At 40.2% G+C, this 20,920-nt stretch overlaps 2 protein-coding genes across 4 annotated transcripts in view; one reads left to right on the top strand and one right to left on the bottom strand.

The window, feature by feature from the left end:
- Window positions 1–11,249, top strand: part of atp7b (ATPase copper transporting beta) — a 38,414-nt gene extending 27,165 nt beyond the window's left edge. For 2 of the 3 annotated variants that reach the window (XM_017702227.2, XM_017702225.2), the window contains exons 12-21: window positions 73–207; window positions 1,538–1,732; window positions 1,977–2,159; window positions 3,105–3,303; window positions 3,734–3,871; window positions 4,106–4,248; window positions 5,695–5,898; window positions 6,793–6,910; window positions 8,291–8,393; window positions 8,914–11,249. In XM_017702227.2, coding sequence (XP_017557716.2) covers window positions 73–207; window positions 1,538–1,732; window positions 1,977–2,159; window positions 3,105–3,303; window positions 3,734–3,871; window positions 4,106–4,248; window positions 5,695–5,898; window positions 6,793–6,910; window positions 8,291–8,393; window positions 8,914–9,196 — 1,701 coding nt within the window. In that variant the 3' untranslated portion in view covers window positions 9,197–11,249. The remainder of the gene's footprint in view (window positions 1–72; window positions 208–1,537; window positions 1,733–1,976; window positions 2,160–3,104; window positions 3,304–3,733; window positions 3,872–4,105; window positions 4,249–5,694; window positions 5,899–6,792; window positions 6,911–8,290; window positions 8,394–8,913) is intronic. The other variant, XR_001858056.2, reaches the window with a different exon arrangement.
- Window positions 11,250–14,248: 2,999 nt separating this feature from the next.
- The window catches only part of b3galt1a (UDP-Gal:betaGlcNAc beta 1,3-galactosyltransferase, polypeptide 1a), a 44,977-nt gene continuing 38,305 nt past the window's right edge, over window positions 14,249–20,920 (bottom strand). The window contains exon 2 of the mRNA XM_017702228.2: window positions 14,249–19,095. Coding sequence (XP_017557717.1) covers window positions 17,511–18,500 — 990 coding nt within the window. The 5' untranslated portion in view covers window positions 18,501–19,095 and the 3' untranslated portion in view covers window positions 14,249–17,510. The remainder of the gene's footprint in view (window positions 19,096–20,920) is intronic.

Here is a 20,920-nt window from a genome sequence, read left to right on the forward strand (position 1 = left end):
TATTCCTCCAATGTTCTTTAATTAGAAGTTAATAGGATAACTCCTTGAATGTATTTTGATTGTATTACTCAGGCGCCCATCCAGCAATTAGCAGACAAACTGAGTGGCTACTTTGTCCCTTTCATTGTCATCGTCTCCGTAGTAACACTGGCTGTATGGCTTGTTATTGGGTTCTTGGACTTTGACATTGTGACAAAGTATTTTCCGGTGAGTAATTACAAGAGCTTCCCACATGGCTTCCTCATTATTTTTATTGCTGTAGATACTCTGTCACTGTCAACACTGTACAGTAGAGACACTATATACTGCCAATACCACACTGTAGATACCCTGTACACTACCTAAAATGTACTGTTGTCACACTGTACACTGCCAACACTGTACTGTAGATACACTGTACACTGCCCACACTATACAGTAGATACCCTGTACACTGCCTACATTGTACTGTCATCACACTGTACTGTACACTGCCTACAATGTGCTGTAGATACACTATACACTACCCACACTGTACTGTGTATACTGTATACACTACCTACTCTATATTTTAGATACACTATACACTGCCCACACTGTACTGTAGACACACTATACACTGCCAATACTGCACTGTAGATACCCTGTACACTACCTAAAATGTACTGTTGTCACACTGTACACTGCACTGTAGACACACTGTACAATGCCTATACTGTATACTGTAAATACCTTGTACACTGGCTACGAAATACTGTAGGTACACCATACACTGCATACACTGTACTGTAGATACCCTGTACACTCCCCACAGTGTACTGTCACTGCACTGTATACTACCTACACTGTACTGTAGGTACACTATAAACTGCCTACACTATGCTGTACATACACTGTGCACTGCTTACATTGTGCTGTACTTACACTGTACACTGCTTACATTGTGCTGTACATACGCTGTACACTGCCTATGCTGTACTAGAGATATACTATACAGTGTCTACACTGTACTGTAGATACATTCTGCTATGCATATACTGTACTGTAAGTACATTATACATTGCCTACACCGTACTGTAAACACAGTGCACATCTAAATATTAGGGACATTTTGGCTTCTTTTTTACAAATGTTTGATTTTCACTAATTTCTTCCTGTAAACTGAATAATACAAATATGTGCAATATATGCTTTATTTTTGCACTACTCAGCATCTTGTTTATCAAAGTATCTTCCTTGGTATAAAAAGCAGGTTTTAAATAAATATTAGACAGTTTTTTTTGAAAGCACATGCTGAAACTCTTTTTGCCCAAAGGTGGTATGAGTGCTGACGTGACATAAAGGGAATAAATTGTTTTTAGTTATGGGCATCATATGTGTGGGCCACTGGCTTGTGAATGTTAGTTAATTTCTTTTCCCTAAATTCTGTCAAAGGAACTGTTTTTGTTTTGGCTGTTGATATGTTGGCTGTTGATGTGCTGCTGTATGAGCTAAGTTTGTTGTTGTTTTTGTGACATACTGTATTTTTCTCTGTGTAACTGGTGTGTGTTTTGTTTAGGGCTATGATAAGAACATTCCACGGACAGATGTCATTGTGCGTTTCGCATTCCAGGCATCCATCACAGTGTTGTCCATTGCTTGTCCCTGCTCTTTGGGTCTGGCAACCCCCACGGCAGTGATGGTGGGCACTGGGGTGGGAGCCCAGAATGGCATCCTTATAAAAGGCGGAGAGCCGCTGGAGATGGCCCACAAGGCAATGCTTCATACTCACTTTCTATCCCATGAACCATATTATAAATGTTTCACTGAGTCCTTATGTTATATTTCAACCTGTAGAAGGAAGTATTGCCATTTTGATCCATGTTTGATTTACACTTTGGAAATAATTACATAATTAACTACCTTTACATTCTATTTGTATTCCATAGTGACAGGTTTAAATCTGCGTTACTGTCTTTACACAAGAAATCAGACAAAACCCTTTGTGTGTTCCACAGATCCGAGCTGTCATGTTCGATAAAACAGGCACCATCACTAATGGGGTGCCAAGGGTGACACGGGTGCTGGTGTTGTGGGATCAGGCACGGCTGCCCCTCCGGAAGGTTCTGGCTGTGGTGGGCACAGCGGAGGCCAGCAGTGAGCACCCACTGGGCATGGCAGTTGCTAAACACTGCAAAGAGGTAAAGAACCCACTCACACTTACATACATACAGGGAGTGTTAAAATGCAACAACCTATGATGGTGATTCAGATGGTGATTCAGCTGACGGTTTAGTTACATTTGTGTCAGAATAGATTGTAATCGAGTACAATAATACATAATAAAGGTATCTGCCCGCTTTTGTTATAAAACTTTCAATAAACCACTCTATCTGTTTTAAAAGTAAAATTCTAATAAACCCGAAGTGTTTATATAATCTATATTGTGTAAATAGATTTTCCAGTTTCCGGTCACATTTATGTAAAAAAACAATTCTGAAATTAAGGTCTTTGCAAAAAAGGGCAAAATTTGTCTTATTGAAGCTTGTATTCTGCCGATGGATTTGACCTACTGATCAGAGGCTTTTGCACAAACATATGGAGTCCATACCAGGTTGAGTGTATGGTGTCATTAAAACAAAGGTGGGGGGGGGGGGGCATACAAAATATTAAGAAGTTCAGGTATGTATGTAAACATTCAAATATTCTGCTTTAAATTTCAGTCAAATTTTTATGCTGATGATATCATTCATCATGAAAAACATTTTAAATTTCAAAGGAAAGCAGAGTCAAGGCATTTTCACCGGTTGACTTTTAGACTGTATGTCCCAGTGTTCTGATTTTCATTTTATGCTGAGTTTAAACCTGCTTTCATTATTCAGGCAAAACCTGTTCTTTATAGCAGGAAATACAGAAGAAATTGTAGAAAATGAGAAGGGAAGGTGTCCTTGAACTTTTGAAGCCAGTGTTTAGCTTAGCAAAAGTTGACTAGCAAGACTTCCATGCAGAATGCATAAACTCATTGGTGCCAACTTAGATACTATGAGAAACCCTCAAGACTAGATGTTGAGTGGGTCTGAAGTGCTGGAGCGGAATCTGAGGCGTTCTCTGGTCTGAGCTTTCTCTGTGACACTCTCCCGCTGCAGGAGCTGGACACAGAGATGCTGGGCTACTGCCATGACTTCCAGGCAGTGCCGGGCTGTGGAATCAGCTGCAAAGTTTCAAATATCGAGGAGCTCCTGCAGAACAGCCCAGAGACAGAGAGCACACACACATCGCCCACCCAGCTCACACTCCAGGGAGCCACAACAGATGAGAGCAGTTTGGTCACAGACTCCGACCCTGGTCAGTAATATGTACATGTGCTGCCCCCTAGTGTGTGTGGTTAGACTCTTCCAGTAAATCAGGGTTGTGTCAGAAGTCATACTGAACATGATGTTACATGTCAGAACATGTAGAAGGAAAACACTTTCTAATTTTTGAAGTGTAATGCAATTAGATTTTTATCAGTGATTTTAGAGCATTTCTGTTGATCTGGGTCCAGTTTCCAAAATGCATCTTATTAGTGATAAGATCATCTTAACTAGTAGAAAGAGTGTTGAGTGTAATGCTTGCTCTACCATTTGAGAAACGTCTTTGTGCTAAGATGCTTTCTGGAGCCCTGAATATCCTGAAATGAGCACCAAATGTAAAGGCCAGCTGCCATTTTCAAATGCTTATTCATGATTTATCATTAATGTTTGTTCATGTCATCTTTCTTTCTGTGTGTATCCAGGACCCACTACATATTCTGTTCTGATTGGGAACAGGCAGTGGATGCAGAGGAACAGTGTACAGGTCACTCCTGATGTGGATGAAGCCATGAGCAGCCACGAGACTAAAGGCCAGACTGCCATCCTGGTGGCCATTGATGGTACAACCCTACCTGAAGGCCTAAGAGTTTCCAGATTGTATTGTATTGTATTGTATTGTATTGTATTGTATTATGCATATATGAATGGAATAAAGGTATTAAAACAAATAAGGCGACTAATGCAAATTCTCAGTGAACGGTTTTGTGGTAGCACATCGTCATTCATCTTCTCTCTCTCTCTCTCTCTCTCTCTCTCTCTCACACACACTCTCTCTCTCTCTTTCTCTGTATCAGGTGTGTTGTGTGCTATGTTGGCTATAGCAGACACGGTGAAGGAGGAGTCGGCTCTGGCAGTGCACACTCTGACCAGGATGGGCATTGATGTTCTCATGATCACTGGAGACAACAGACGCACTGCTAAAGCCATCGCAACACAGGTGTGCCTACCCTCACACTATCAGGCACAAGCACCCAAACACGTGCACGTATACCCATATGAACATTTGTTTACATATGGGTCGAACTGTTGTGCAGGTGAGCAAGTTTCAGGTATCTGTACGTGTTAGTAGGGCTGTCAAACGATTAAAATAACCATGATTAATTGCATAGTTTTGTGTAGTTAAATTGTAGGCCTGTCACAATTATTACATGTAACCATATTACATAATTAATGTGTTGCTTAATCACTCACACACACACACACATTTTCTAAGCCGCTTCTCCCTCAGGGGTGCGGGAGCCTTTCCCAGGGGTCGTTGGGCGGAAATCACAATTATTGCAATTATTTATATTAATGATTGCAGTTATTTGAGGTCACTGCAGTTATGTAAGCTGACTGCAATCATTTTCTAAATTCATATTATATGATAATATTATTATCATATTATACTGCAACAAGCAGAATGAGAAGACAAATAAATGTGAATAAATTATGACACATCACAGGTCTAATGAATACAAGAAAAACCTCTGACTTGATGCTATAAAGCTGAGGCCTGCAGTGTCTCTGGAAATAGTTTTGCATTCCCTAGCAAAAGTTTTGCTTTCTCTTGCAAGATCCATTGCATTTGCAAGTGAATGCAAAATTATTACAAGGTAATGCAATTGATTTTTTTACCACTATAACACATTTAGAGTGCTCTGTGAGTAACATTTGTTTATTTGTTAATTACGTAGCTAATTCTAACGTTTTTACCATGTGTGCTAGGAGAATGAGTGAACTTTACTATTGCTTGCTATTTTTTACATGTGAGCACTGTCCATTGTAATCTGCTGAATTACTGATAACAGCAACAGTGGTGTGTATTGCTTGTTAATGATGTACTTTGTTGATAAACAAATTCACGGTGTGGCAGTAGCTGGCAATAACTTTGGTTTTATGAAGAATTTAAAATGCATCCTCTGTAATGAGTATTTTAGAGCAAGAAAGAGTTGCTGGCCTGAGAAAAGTTTGTGAAGTTCATGGTATCGCATTGTTATTCAGTTGTTCAACATTCAATCATTGTTTGAAGGATTTTTGTAGGGTGATCATGTTTTGGTTTTCAAAAAGAGGGTACTGAGGGCAGTTGTGTGGCACATGAAAACATGAAAACAAGGCTAAATCCCAGGCATTCTAAGCAATTTAGAAATCTTGACTGGATTCCTGTTTTAACCGCAAAAAGAAGACATATCCTGAATATAGAGGACATGTAGTCACCCTAATTTAGAAGCTAGCAAGAGTGATATCCTTGCCTGTTTGTGAGCATGTTCCATTCTGTTTGCTGCTAATCTGATTTATCTAAAAAATGGGTGAGTTGGAGAAGGTTTATGCATATAAGGATGAAATTAATTTGTAGTAAGTGTATATTTGTGCTTCAGCTGTTTTATTTCATTCTTACTCACAGGTTGGAATCAGGAAGGTATTTGCTGAAGTATTGCCCTCCCACAAGGTGGCAAAGGTACAGGAGCTGCAGGAGAAGGGCTTGAAGGTGGCCATGGTGGGTGATGGGGTCAATGACTCACCTGCTCTCGCCCGCGCTGACCTGGGCATTGCCATCGGCACGGGTACTGATGTGGCCATCGAGGCGGCTGATGTAGTCCTTATACGGGTCAGTCTGACTAGAGATAATTATTTGTTTCATCACAGTGTAGGCAAGCATGGGCAAGAAAAAAGTTTTATTTTGTTGTCAAAAAAAGAGAAAGAAATGGCATGTAATTCCTGCCTGACTGTCTGGTTTATTTAGTGATTTATCCATGCATTTAAGTATGTTAATATATGTTAAAACAAGTGTATGTAGACCAATAACCTGGGAGATGCATAAACTGCACAGTACAAATTTGCTATATATATATATATATATATATATATATATATGTGTGTGTATATATAAAACTCTACTTAGATGTTGCCTTTTCATTTAAAGGAAATGAAAATGAATATCTCCATTTTTGCCACTTTCCAGTTTTTGACATAATTTGAAAACACCTGTTACTCTTTACACCATATATAAATTTCTGGAGGAATTGACTAAAAGAAACAACTTGGAAAATTCTGGTTCCATTAACTTGCATTAAAGTAAAGTAGCTTTTATCCCTTCTCCTGTAAAAGTTACCATTTTGGAGATACAAGGGTTTTGTTCCGACAACAGCAACACACACACACACACACACACACACACACACACATATCAGTTTATATCTGGCGGCTGGAAAGTGGAAAGTCTGCACTGCTTCAGTTTAGTTCTTCCCTTTTGATTCAGCCCAAGACATCATAATTAACCGATTAATGACAAAAAGTAAACATTGAATACAGCTCTATATGTTAGTTTAACTCTGATCCAAATGATACATCAAACACATGGGTGCCCAGAAGAAGCTGAAATATGTCAATGTAAGTGCTTCTTTTCAACATTTGCTAAAGGCTGGAAGACAGCCTGAGAGCTGATTTGAAAAAAGATGTTTGCAGTATTTGTATTCATTGTTCTTTTCCATTTTTAATGTAGAATGATTTGCTGGATGTGGTTGCCAGTATTGAGCTGTCCAAGAAGACCGTTCAGAGAATACGAATCAACTTTGTATTTGCTCTCATTTACAACCTGCTGGGCATTCCGATTGCAGCAGGTAAGAAAAAGTGATTAATTTATAGGAGAATGGAAAACCTGTGGAGGCTTGGTTAAAATTGATTACACTTTTTTTTTGATTTTCTAAGTGAAAAGAAGTTATACAACATGTGCATGGAAAAACTGTAAATATGAGACATTTCTGCAAATTTACAAAGTAGTGCTTAAATTTGGACACCTTTGAAGGTTTTTTTAGCAGTATTCTGAGTGAGACCCTTTGGTTAAAATCAGAGCCTCCAAATGTTTCTTTTTGTCCTTGTGTAGGATTTATTCCCCACTTTTCTGTGCAGAACATATGGACAGCAAATATGAGATATAACCACAGATTTTCAGTAAAATTCAAGTCTGGAGATGAAGGCCATTGCAAAACCTTAATCTTTAGCTTCTTGAAAATGTTTAAAGTTGCTGTATATTTTGGATCATTGTTTTGTTGTAATAACTTCTTTGGTTTCTTCACTGGCTATGAGACATTCCCTTCTCACAATTTTAATAGAATCCATTTTTCCTTTTATCCCCATAAGACTTCCTGTGCCACTAGCTGCCACACAACCTCAAGGCATAATAGATCCACCCCAGTGTGTGATATACCCCCTAGGCTGGTTAGCGTCTCCAGCATTGGCTGCCTGCTAACTTACTTTCCATAGCTGCACTGATGCTTCTATAGCAGCAAAATATTTGGTTTTACAGTTCCTCTTTCGGAAATGTAAAATTCCTTGTTTTGTACCATGGTCTTCCAACCTCTTTCTGTCTCTTCAGTTAGGGAAATGACTAAGAATTTACTCTTTCCATCGAACTCTTGGGAAAGTTTTCATATATACTACAACATATTGTAAAGTTTTTAGTAAAACAGATTTTTGGGGACATTCAGTGGGGTCCAAGAGGTTAATTAAGGTGTCCTAGCCATCCTAGCCCCCCATGCTTTACAGTTAGCAATGGTTTACAGTTAGTGAGGTGTTCTTTTTATCAAATGCTGATCCTTTTTTTCTTTATATGTTCCTTTGGTGGTTGTAGGGTGTCCACAGTCATTTTTATTTTCCAATGTGTTAAAGTTTTAATATATTAGAAAAATAATAAAACATGAAATGTGGCCTGTGCAAAAATATTGGTCCATTTTTCTCAAGATGTTCATTTAAATAGAAATTATGCAATAAAATTGGTAGAAAAAGATACCATAAATAAGTGTGGTTTCTGCAGATGTGTGAATTCGTTTTCACTTAGAAAATCAACAAAACATGTAATCTGAGGATGGGTGTTGAACCTTTTGCAAACAGCTGTGCAAGGTATTTATAGTGAAATGCACTGCAGTTAAAAGTTTAGATTTTAAGCACATATGTGTTTTTCTGTATTTCTGTAATACATGTGTGTATATACATGTGTTCAGGGGTGTTTATGCCTGCTGGTTTGGTGCTCCAGCCCTGGATGGGTTCAGCTGCAATGGCTGCCTCCTCCGTCTCTGTGCTGGTTTCCTCTCTGCTGCTGCGTCTGTGAGTGGGCTTCACACAGCTAATGAATCATTTAAAGCTTCACTCAGCAAGCTTACAACAACACAGTGGTTTGGAGTGGTTAAGAATTAAAGCCAGTCACAGAGTGCATCTCTAAAAAAGTGCTATGAAGTTGTCCCAAGGGTGTTTGAACACATTCTCTTTCTTTTCATCAGTGAATTTTTTAGTGATTACATTCATCACATAGTGTGCTATCAAGCAAGCTATTAATACATTATCATTAGATACCTGGAGTGGCCAAAAGTATGTGGACACATGACCATCACACCTACATGAGTTTGTTGGACATCCCATTTCAAAACCATGGGCATTAATATGGACTTGCTCCCTGCCTCTATGGTGGTAAGAGCCTCCACTCTTTCCAGGAAGGCTTTCCACAAGATTTTGGAGTGTGTGTTTGAAGGCCTGACTCAGTGTTCTTGTTGTTCAGTCGGGTTCAGGTCAGGCCTTTAGAAGGTTGTACCAGTTTCCCACTTAACCTTTCTGTCTCTCTTTCTCTCAGCTATAAGAAGACGACAGTGGAGCAGTATGAATCACGGGCTCATGGCCGGATGAGCAGTTTGAGTTCATCTCAGGTCAGCACCCACGTGGGACTGGAGGAAAGGCGCTGCAGCCCGCGTGCTCTACAGCGAGGCTGGTCCAGACACAGCCAGTCCAGCCACAGCTCTGGAATGCCCTCCCAGCCCCCCACACTCTCTGGCCGCTCCAAGACACAGCCATACCCGCATCTGGACCGCCACTCATTACTGGAGTACGACCAGCATGGACAAGAGCTCGTAGTGTAGAGACCAGGAGCAGTGCTCGTACAAGTCTTTTTTCACCGTCAACATCAAACAGCATGGAGAGTGATGGTTCCGGTGGCATTTCTACCTGGAAACAGTTTAACACATTTACAGACCCTGCTGACTGCAGATCGACCAGGATGGATTAAAGGAGTACTCCAGGTTTTTCAGCCTAATCTCTATCTGCTGCATCTGATTGCATTTGATTACAAAAAATGCAAATTTAGACATGTGTACCTGAACAGAAAAGCCATTGACTTGAAGCATGCATACAGTGGAAGCCAGTGGGCAGGTGCTTTTACTTTACACATGCTTTTAGTCAAGAAGTTTTCTGTTTACACTGGAGTATTCTTTAATGACCCAGCTGTTCACTGAAGTTACTTTTGTAACACCCTATGCCAGGAGTGCACAGCTCCAGTCCTGGAGGGCCAGTGTTTTTTTTGGAGGTTTCCCTGCTCTTTTGCACGCAGAAAAACAAAAATCAGCACATTTCTAAATCCTCCAAATTGCCTGTCAGTAGAATGGAGATCAACAACTTTTTTACACAAACAGGTCGCCATCGCTGTCGTCACTGTAGATTTTCCCTAATGCTTCCTAGTCTTGATTTAACAGCACAAAAGATGGAAAAGAAACCAGTCACACAAGCTAATGCTGGTACAGAACGGCACAGTGCAGTCATGCTAACTGTTTGGCCCAACAGAAGAAAAGAGGAGCTACAGATCTCGGATCAGATGCCTTCAGGGATGCAGGAAGTGGCACTTAGCACCACCAGATTTCAGGACTGTTAAACTGCAACTGCTAAAAGGTATATAAATACAAATGAAGCTTTATATTTACTTGAGCATACCTAATTAACAATGGTTCTTCAAGGGTCCTTTAGTAAAGGACCATGAGTTCTGTATAGAATTTTTCAAAAAAGGTTAATTAGAGAACCATATGCAACACATTCTCCATCAGTGTGAAGAACCATTTCACCATGAAGTGGTTCTGTAAGGCATCACTATTGTTTGTCGGAGAGTTTCATTTTCGCATCATTTAAAAATACCAGCTGCCATTTACATTGTGTCGAAATTTCATGACAAACGGTCGAAAAGAAACTCAAAAATGACAGAATATAATCTTGTTACATTAACTTGCATTGAAAGTTGGCAATGCTTTTTTCCCCTAAAGTTACTTTTTGAGAGCGCTGAGAGAGACAAGGTTTTGTTCCAACGGCAACAATATGGGTATAGTCGTCTCTAGTCGTCACATAATGCAAATTAAAATGTATATAATCGAAAATATTATCATTTTGAAAAATGTAAGCTTTGAAAAATGTAAGACTTTACTGGGGAAGCAAACTACAAAAGAAAAAGGAAATACTATAAGGGAGTTAGATCCAGAGAGGCCATAAGGTAGTTATAATTTTCTGGATGGTTGATCTTGATAACGAGTTAATTATCTTGTTATCTCTAAATAACAAATGTTTTCCTGAGATAACGAGTTAAATATCTAGTTATTTAAAAATAATGTTATCTCAAGTTGTGATCTCAAGATAGCAACTTTATCACATTATATATATATATCTCACATTAACTCATTATCTCAAGATAACAATCCAGAAAATTATAGTAACAGCTCATGGCCTCTCTGTACTTTTGTAAAATCTGGCTGGGTAACAACCTGATCTGCTGTAGCTTTCACAGGAACTTCTCTGACTGTCTCAGTTGAATTGAGGAGGCCAGACCGATGGCTGTGCTTCACTGGAGGGTAGCTCTGGACACCCGTTGGCTATGCCTCTGAACACCATCCCACCTCCTTGGATGCCTTCCTCATTTACTTCTTATTAGTAGCTCTGCTCAGAGATGAGTTGTGAATAATGATGCTTTAATAGTAAGTGCCTTTGTAGTCTTACACTGAAAATCTGAGCAACTGTATCAGGGAAAGAGTCTATTTTAAGAACACTACTATATTCATGTACTCGGTGCACTTATTATATTATGACCAAACGGGAGGCATTTTATCTGTCTGAAATTTTGTACCACCTTTTTATCACCAAATAAACATCAGTAACTTATGTTACAGAACATGTTACCTATGTTACAGAACAGTATCTGTAAGATTTACTCTTTAAAATGGGAAGAATGTTTAAAAAAAAAGGCTCATCAGATTTTCAGTTCTGTTCAAAAGTTTTGAATCACTGATATTATTTATATTTACAGCTAGGTTGCAGACAAATGTAAAATGATTAACGTTTATAATATATACACAGTTTTCACTTAATTACTACTTAACTGGGAGGCTGTAAATGTGAAGCTGTGGGTTCTATTGTAAAATGACTAGAGCAGCAAGAACTCATTTTTTTTTGCTTTTTTTTAAAATAAAAATGCTGGCAAGCAGAACAGAATTACATATCTCAGTCTTAAAGGTACAGTAAAAAGAACACACCGATTAATTATAATGGATGAAGAGAGGTTGTGAAATAGTCGCATAAAAAAGAACTGTTCTTGTTACATAAATCCACATTAATGTTCCCAACCTCAGGAAAAAAATAAAATAAAATACATATGATAAGGGCTCATTACTGGACAGGTTTCAATATATTGTTTATTATTTACTACATTCTTGTTCACAGGATTTCTTTTGCAAAAATTTACAAATAAGATTTGACAAGTAGTTTATAATATATTTTTATATAAGTAGTATAATATTAACATCCACACTGTGTAAATTATTATATGTAAAAAAAGTTGATAGAGCAAGTGGTTCCAAACTTTTGAGCAGTAGTGAACCTCAGGCTATTTCTGAGAAGCAGTGACGCAGGGGTGTGGCTGGTCGAGATTGGTGTAGTTCTAGCTATTGACCAACAGGTGGCAGTAAATCTGCAGCATTTGCATTGGAATTCAGCTTAGCTGACCTTGGCACATACTGAGCATGCCCACAAACACGGCTCAAAGGAAGTGTTTGGCTCGTATAGAATCTGGCACAGCATTACAGACAAGGTGTCTTCAAATGGCCAGAAGGCTCCACGTCCATTATATACAGTTCAGAATACAGACCTATTCAGATGTACAGTCGTAGCAGAAGTATGGCCTACTCAAATTAGGTTTTGTGAAAAAAAGTTACATTTTAATGCACAGTTACTGTTTTTTGGTAAATTACCATATTTAAATAAATTATGCATTAAAATGTGCAGAAATGTGCAACTTATTTTCACTTAGAAAAATCAGTAAAACATGCCATTTAACTGGGGGTGTTCAGACGTAGTACAAGACCGCCTCCAACAATTACACACCATTCATTTGAGTAAAAATCGGACACTTTCAACAAACAGATCAGCATTTTTATTAAAAAAAAGTGAAGGATATGTTTTATTAAATCTTCAGAGATGCCTTGCCAAGGAACCTTTTCCCTTGTGTGTAAAGTGCACAATTTGCAGCCTTTTACAACAGTTCAAAGAGTGCTATTTATCATGGCTCTCATGTATTACCATGAAGTGCAGCAGATGACAGACTTGTCCTCCTGTCCTCTACCGTCCAGCCGTCACCATTACGCACTCAACCAAAAGCCACAGTCAGGGAACAACAGACTTTATCATCTTGGCCTGAAGGAAGAATGTAGCTCTGAAAAATTCATAAGGACAGCAAGAATCAATTAATAACACAAACAAACAAACAAAAAAAGCAGTTTAGCTTCTGAATGTTTAGTGTCTAAAATGTTAGCTCCCGGCCACAATGATGGCTTGTACTTGAATGAAGCAATTGAAGCATCTAAAACATCTTCAGGAGTTTCGCCATCTAAAACAGCTTAACAAATCCCTGACTGTGGCTGTAACATTGAAAACAATCAACACATACCATCAGAAATGCTTGTCCTCAAATACATTCGGAAAAAGCTGGAAAAAGGCAGAGATCAGAAAGTTTGGCTGATGGAAATATAATCAGGGACGTTGTTATTTATAGATAATTATTGGCATATTGTAGAAGCTTAGAGGCTTAGTACCAGCACTTTTCTCTACTTTAGTGGAACTTTGCCAAGTTCCATATGCTCTGGAGGATACACACTGAAGCCTGTAAGTATCTGGACAGTGCACATTTCTGGTTGTTTTGACTCTGCAGTCCAGACTATAAGGCTAAAATGCAGAAAGTGAGCTTTATTTTGCATATAATTACATTTAGCAGCTCTTTCTAATCATAGTAAATGACCAAAATTAAACAATTTCAGTTGTTTCTTGAACTTCACTATGTCAAAATGTGGTCTAAGGAAGCTGTCCATTATGGCAATTAATGTTGGCCATAATGTTTTGGAGAAAGCAGTGAAAGACAGAATAAATCAGTAAAGCATAGTGTTAGGAACAGTGGGTCTCATTCACCAAAAATTGTCCCAAGTCGTTTCTTAAGTGTGTTCTTGAGAAAAGTCCTTAGAAAAAGTCTACGTCAGATTCATGATGTGTTTCTTAAACCACAGAACTGGTCACACCTTTGTGCTCTTGAGTGTGTGTAGCGTCTGTTCTAACCAGAGAACAAATTCCAAATAAGAAAACCATTGGTGAACGTCAATAAAAACTGCGAATGTGTGCTTTAAGAAGAAATTTCTTCTGAAGATTGGTTGGTGAATGAGGCCCAATGTTAGGAAGAAACAAGTACTGTGCAAGTCAGAGACCACCGTTCATTTCTTAAATTTCAAGTCAAAACTGCCATTAAGCACAAGTTATTTCATTTTTTAGTGTCAGGAAAACAGCAGAAAATATACACCGATCTGCCATAACATTAAAACCACCCGCTTGTTTCTACGTTCATTCATTTTATCAGCTCCACTTACTGTATAGCTGCACTTTGTAGTTCTACAGTTACAGACTGTAGTCCATCTGTTTCTCTGATACTTTGTTAGCACCCTTTTACCCTGTTCTTCAGTGGTCAGGACCCCCATGGACCCTCACAGAGCAGGTACTATTTGGGTGGTGGGTCATTCTCAGAACTGCAGTGACACTGATTTGGTGGTGGTGTGTTAGTGTGTCTTGTGCTGGTACGAGTGGATCAGACACAGCAAAGCTACTGGAGTTTATAAACAGCTTAGTGCCACTGCTGGACTGAGAACAGTCCACCAAAAAAAAAAACAACAAAAAAAAAAAACAGCCAATCGTGTCCTGTGGACAGAGAAGACCAACACAAAATGTGCAGCAACAACTGAGCTGCCATCTCTGACTTTACATCTATGAGATGGACCAATATGCTAGGAGTGTCTAATTCAGAGGACAGTAAGTGGACACTATATTTTAAAAAAACCCCAAACATACTGAACATGTTGAGGTCTGGACTTTGGGGTTGACACCCAGAGTTATATCTCCTGAAAAATGAATGTTGTACTTAATGACCGTTTCGAATGGAAATCAAATAAATTAAACTTGGTCTCAAACTTTTGCACAGTATCATGTCAAAGACTACTATACAAGTATCACCTTGCAGGAGATACTTAACCTGAAAAATACTGCAAAAGCTACTATGGCCAAAGGGTGGGCTGTTCTTAACTAAGTCAATAATATGACCACCATGAATTTCACTTACTGAAGGCCCTCAAAACAAACAGGAACCAAAAGTGGACATGTGACAGCCCCGGCAGAGCCTCACCAGAGAAGATACAGTGCACTTTAACCTCATAATTATTGTTTCATGTAAAGTAAAATGCTGGAATACAAAACCAAAAACTGTCTTCACTTCCAATAATGTACAATCTGCACTTTATGTGTCTGTATACATCGACGCCATGTGGGTTGCAAATGTGTGCATGTGTGTCTGTATGAGGCCTTGTGTCCATGTGTTCTCTCAATATACTCAGAGAATTGGTACATTTATTTTGGCATTACTTTATTTTAATTGTTTAATTACGGTTCACTACTGAGCTCTACTGCTTTGCAAAGCTGCTGAAAATATACACAGATTTTGTTTATGACACCACTTGGATTAATACTCCAGGGGTTTTGGACTAGGAGCCATCAGGAGCCAAACAGGCCAGCCCTGTCTCACTAGTAAGGTTAAATGTTAGATATGCAGATATATTTTATGTGATGAATCTGGTGTCTTGCTGTCTTATAAAAAACCTAAATGTTAAACAAGTTTCTGCTGATTCCTCTGTCAGAGGCACAGATCTACTGTGACAGCAAGCAAAAAACTTAGCTCAGATTAAATGAAATGTCCTGTTTGCATTCTGCAGTGTGTAACTTTGAGTTGCACAGCCTGCTGCACACATTTTTTTGTTATGTGCATCTCAGTGCATCCAAGCAAATCTAAGCTCCTGTTAGCCTGACAAAGTTGTTATTAAGGTTTCCTTCACTGTCTTGTCCCCTGTTTGCCCCTTGCTGGTGTATTTTTTCTTCATATTTGCACAGTTGTGGATCAACAAAGTTATGAATACAAAGACAACACTGAATTGATCAGTCAATGTTTTAAGTAGGATTGAGGATTTTAGCTAATGGCAAAAATCAGGACACTGCAGCTTTGTGCTGGTAGCTCTCTGCTGACTCTGAGGCAGGCGTACGGTACTGATGGTCTATCAGACTTGTGTATATTTGAATCTTGAAATTAGAAAGTAAATGAACAAAGTGGTTACCCACACATTCGACCAATACTATGCAGCACAACATTCATGCCCGGCTCAGGTTTTAACTGAATGACTTTGAAACCAGTCAGCTGCAGAGCTTCATCAAAGACCTGAAGTTGCTGATCTGGGATATTTTGCCTTACACATTCTTAATGTGATTACATGAACCTGCTCATATTAATACACAAAGACCTTGTAGGTCCCTCTACAACAGAACCACTCTATGAGGGGCCAGATCTCATAATGAGAATACACCTTTAGGGACAACTTGTTAAAGGTTTGGTGCTGGACTGCGATGAAATCCGTTGCTAATGGGCCCAATCCCATTTCTTCTTTTAACCCCTACCCATTGTTGTAGAGTGTCACCCTAACCACTTGGAACTGAGTTACAAGGGGTAGTGGTTGAAATCTTGCCCCAAGAAATGGGACAACCCTCAAAAATATATATAGAAAAGAACAGCTACTAGTGGTGCTCTGTAGGTGAACCAGCCCATCTTCAGCGAGAGCAGAGGAGGGGAAAGTTCAGCATCATCACTTTAGTTACATTTAGGGCATCATATGGTTTCAGAAAGGGGGTATAAGATTTATTTTTGCCCACTGCCAATTCTTTGGTGATACGAAGCTGAAGTCAGATATTCACCAGCTTTTTGTTTGAATTTTCCCATTCCGCCTTAAATGGTGCAGCAGTTACATTCTGGCACTTCAGGCATCAGTACAGTTGGACCATTTAAGGTGGAACGGGAAAATTAACTAGCTAGCTACCGAGACATTAGCATGCTATTAGCAATCTTTTAATGCTTGTTATGAAGAAAACCACTATAATGCAATGAGACAACATTAAGATAATAAAATAATGCAGTGGTCATAATTTGTTAATAGAGAAAATTCACATTTGTGGGTTTCTTTGGTCGCTTGCGCAGTCAGTTTGCCTGATTTTCTTTTTTCTCTTAACACTCAGAGCTTCTGAAAACCCTCCATATGAAGGGCTAAATAGCCCTAACACTTGCCCCTACCCCTCTATCTCAACAAATATTGGGACACCCTAACCCTAGACATGAATGTGCAAAACAGAGTGGTTTAGTGGTAAAAGGCTAAGGCCTAAGTGGTACAGGCAAGGGGTGAAATGGGATTGGGTCTGTAATTTTTAGGGATTTGGAGATCTCCCTGGTGGAACTGTTAATTGTATGAAAACGACAATAGGCTAACGACAGGCCTGCTGTCTGTTGGAAAACTCTGACAAATGCGTCTTCGCCCCCTACTCTAACATCATCCTTCATTAGGTGATGAACTGGTTTAGAAATGACACCCCCAATTTGTTCACAACCTAAGTCAACGTTTACACCTATGCTTCTTATAGTTGTCCCCAAATGTTCTTGTTATGACATCACGCCTGGCCTGCGAGACTCTTTACCATAGACCAGGGGTGTCCAAACTTATTTGCAAAGGGCATTCCAAACAAGCGAGAGAACACCTGATTCCACTAGTTTGATTAATGGCTTAGCTGTCAAACAAAGGATCATGTGATCTCCTGCACTGTAGGAATGAAAACCTGCAGCCACAGTGGCCCTTTGCAGATAATATTGGCCACCCCTGCCATAAACCATAGACCACAACTGAACCACTTGCAATTTGAGTTTTGAGATTATAAAATCATCAAAAAGCATCATTAAGGGTCTGTGAATAGCCAAGCGGTGATGTAAAGCATGTTCTTTCTCCCCAAACCAGCAGTGTCTGGTCTTTGTTAACACTTGAGATGCTTCTTGCTAGACATGTCGTTCCATATCCTGTGCATCTCCTCTGGTGAGATCTGGTGCACAGTGACCACCCTGCGGTACCGGCAGAGGCTGTAGCTCATCTTCCAGTGGTTGAAGCCACTGTTCTGGATGGGGTGAACCCCCAGCTTGCGCAAGCACATGCCTACATACACGTCCTCGAGGTGAATGAGGGGCGTGTGGAGGGAAGTCTTATAGATCAACTCTGCCATGTCTCCGGAGAACACATACCCAGTTCCGGAACAGAAAGGTGGGTACTTGCTCTCGGGGTACATCTCCCGAGACATGTACCACTTGCTGCGAGTGTCCCGGATGGGCCCTCCATTTATTACATGCCCTGTGAAGAAACGCTGCCTGGGCTTGGCATTTGGTCTCAGGAGGTTCAGAACAAGATTGTCCATGTTGACGAAGATGTCACTGTCAGTTTTCATGACATACTGGGCGTTGGGACAGAAGGAGGACACCCAGCGCATTCCCATCAGGGTCTTCAAGGTTAGGTTGTGGTAGGAGTCTTCGAAGTCTTCCACGATGATGTCATGGAAAATCTGACTCTCCTGCTCCACCATCTGGTTGAGCACGGGCTCAGAATTGTGGCCAAGAAGGAAGAGTGTGACAATGCGAATCTCACTGTACAAGCTCTCATCGCCCCACGTCTCCCGGATAGCCTGCCGTGCATCAAACTCCTTGTGGTTGGTGCTGATGAGGATGAGGAGGAAGGGTGCGGTGCCTTCACACTTGCTTGGCTCATTGATGAGGAAGCGGAAGCTGTGTGGGTTGAGAGTGCGCGTACGGATGTTGCTGAAGGTCATGTTCTTCAGGAGCCTGGGTGATTGCTTGCGGATGGGGATGGACATCTGGCCCACGTAGGCGGTGGAGGGCCGGGAGCCACTGAGGTACCAGAGAGCGCTGGCCCAGCAGAGCACTGTGAGCAGGTACAGACACGACACCTTTGAGGGCATCTCGTCACTGGCTGGCTTGCTTGCCAACCAGCCCGCTGGCCAATCACAAACAGTTATTTAAAGAACATCGCTCCAGTCGCAGCAGTCCTTTCCTCACTTAATGTCTAATCATGCTCAGTTATATTTACAGTTATAGTACTGATAAAATTCAGACAGAGTATTCAAAGACATTGTACCAAAGGCCCTAATAACCCTGCTAATCATTTCAACTGTACCAGGAAAACATTTAAAGTCAGGCTTGGAGACTTTAATGAAAAATCACTGTCCTTATAACTATGTCTAGTTTGCTGTGACTGTACTTTCCAGTTTTGATCAAACCTTAAGTAATTCAGCGAGGGTTCTTGTCCTGTCTGCTGTCATCTGTGTGCATCTGTCAATGCTGCAGTGCGTCAGTCCCAGTGGTCATTAATAAAGTATGGAGCAGGTGAGAGCTTGACGTTGAACAGCTTAATTTCAGGTGCTTCAGAATGGCATAGTCGGCAGCTTACTGGAAGTTCAAGCAACGTCTTGAAGCAGAAAACATTACTGCTGTGATGCTGTGAGAGTTCAGATATCTGGCCTCACTGTTCCTCTGTCCTTCCGTCAATCCCAGAGTCTGCAGGAGGGAAAGAAAAAGGTACACATTTTGTGTTGAATAAGGTATAAACATGAAAAGGGGAAAATGGTGAGAGAGTGTCTAGAGTTCAAAAGCTTGCACTAGAACCCTTCTGTGTGCAGGATGTTTTAACTCCAATTAAACAGGAAATCAATAAGAGCCTGCAGCTCAAATAGGCACCTTCTCACTGTTCATTAACCACGGCAACATAAACTATCAATTCCCCCCAAACATTAACCTCACAACATAACAGTATATTACTATTATTTTATGTCTAAGACCATATTAGACATTCAGGGTGCAGTATGAACTGAACTTATATGAGGCAGATTCCATTCACTGTGCTACTCTCATTTCTGCCTGAATTACAAGTTGAATCACCATAGGGTTCCTTCCGCACTGCGTTATTGCAGGTGCCTATGAAAGATGATCCTCTCTTTGTCTCTCCTTCTTTCTCCCTCTAATGCAGTGAAGTACAAGGGCACATTCTTTAGCAGGGTGTGCATAGCTCTGCTGTATTTTCCCCTTTTTCTTGGCCCTGTTTCTCCTTCTCTCAAAGTCTCTTTCTGTTTTAGTTCATTAAAGTTAGAAGGATATAGCTACCAATAGAAAACACACCGGGTGGGTACAGGAAAGTACAGAGTTATGAGTCTCTCTCTCTCTCTCTCTCTCTCTCTCTCTCTCTCTCTCTCTCATGCTTGCACTTTGCATTTGCAGTATAATGCAGCAGGAAGGTCACCCCAAGCCATTAGTAAAGCCACTGGACACACCAAGAGAAGAAAGGAGAAGAGAGCAGAAGCGAGACAGCAGATACAGAGATGGGCGATATTAGGCTTCCACATGTGTGACAATTCAAAGTTGACAGCAATCCTGGTTTTGCATTTTTATAATCAAACTTTTCAGTGAATTTCATTTAGATTATGCTAATTAGACTCAGTCACAGGAGGTCTGGTATACTGTAATTCTAACTGCCTCATGAGCCATTTGAAAGTCTACTGATTGCAATTAATACACATTCACTGCTGAATCATCTAGATCAGTGGTTCTCAAACTGGTACGCATAGCACCCCAACATGGGACGCCACCTCAACGACCTTGGGAAATTTGCTACGTGCACTGAAAAAGGAATTAACAAATAACTGAAATTCTAAAGTTGAACTGTGTAATTTACATAATCTGGTTTATTTTTGAAAAATACTGTGTAAACTTGCGCTCACTGTATCTTAAGCTTTCAGAGACGTTGTCATTAGGTCTCTCGCGTTTGCCAGAAACAGTGGCTAAAAATGAATACCAGAAATAACTCATTATAAATATTATGTCAAGGCTGAAGAGAGCAGATTCCAGAAGCAACGACCCCAACCCAATTTAGACACTACAAGATGGTTACGACACAAGCTACCTAATTTTTGGATTTACTTATAGTGGGACGGAGCAAGAACCAAGACCACAAAGCGTTGTGTGCTGTGAGATTCTCAGAAAAGAAAGCATGAAACCAGCACATTTAAGATGGAATTTGAGCAGTAAGCATGCACACTAGAAGGATAAACCTATAGAAGGAAACTTAAAGATCTGAAGCAGCACAAATCCACAATAAGGATTACTGCCACTCTAGTTTCCAAAGCCCAGGAAGCTTCCTACTATGCAGGCAAGCCCCACACAACTGGTGAAAAACTTTGTTTACGACTGGCAAAAGAGACGACACTTTCAAACGATCACTCCATATACACCGATCAGACATAACACTTTGACCACCTCCTTCTTTCTACGCTCATTGTACACACTGATGTGGTGGTGGTGTGTTAGTGTGTATTGCGCTGGTCAAGTG

The sequence above is a fragment of the Pygocentrus nattereri genome, chromosome 30 (genome assembly GCF_015220715.1).
Source record: "Pygocentrus nattereri isolate fPygNat1 chromosome 30, fPygNat1.pri, whole genome shotgun sequence".
Taxonomy (NCBI): domain Eukaryota; kingdom Metazoa; phylum Chordata; class Actinopteri; order Characiformes; family Serrasalmidae; genus Pygocentrus; species Pygocentrus nattereri.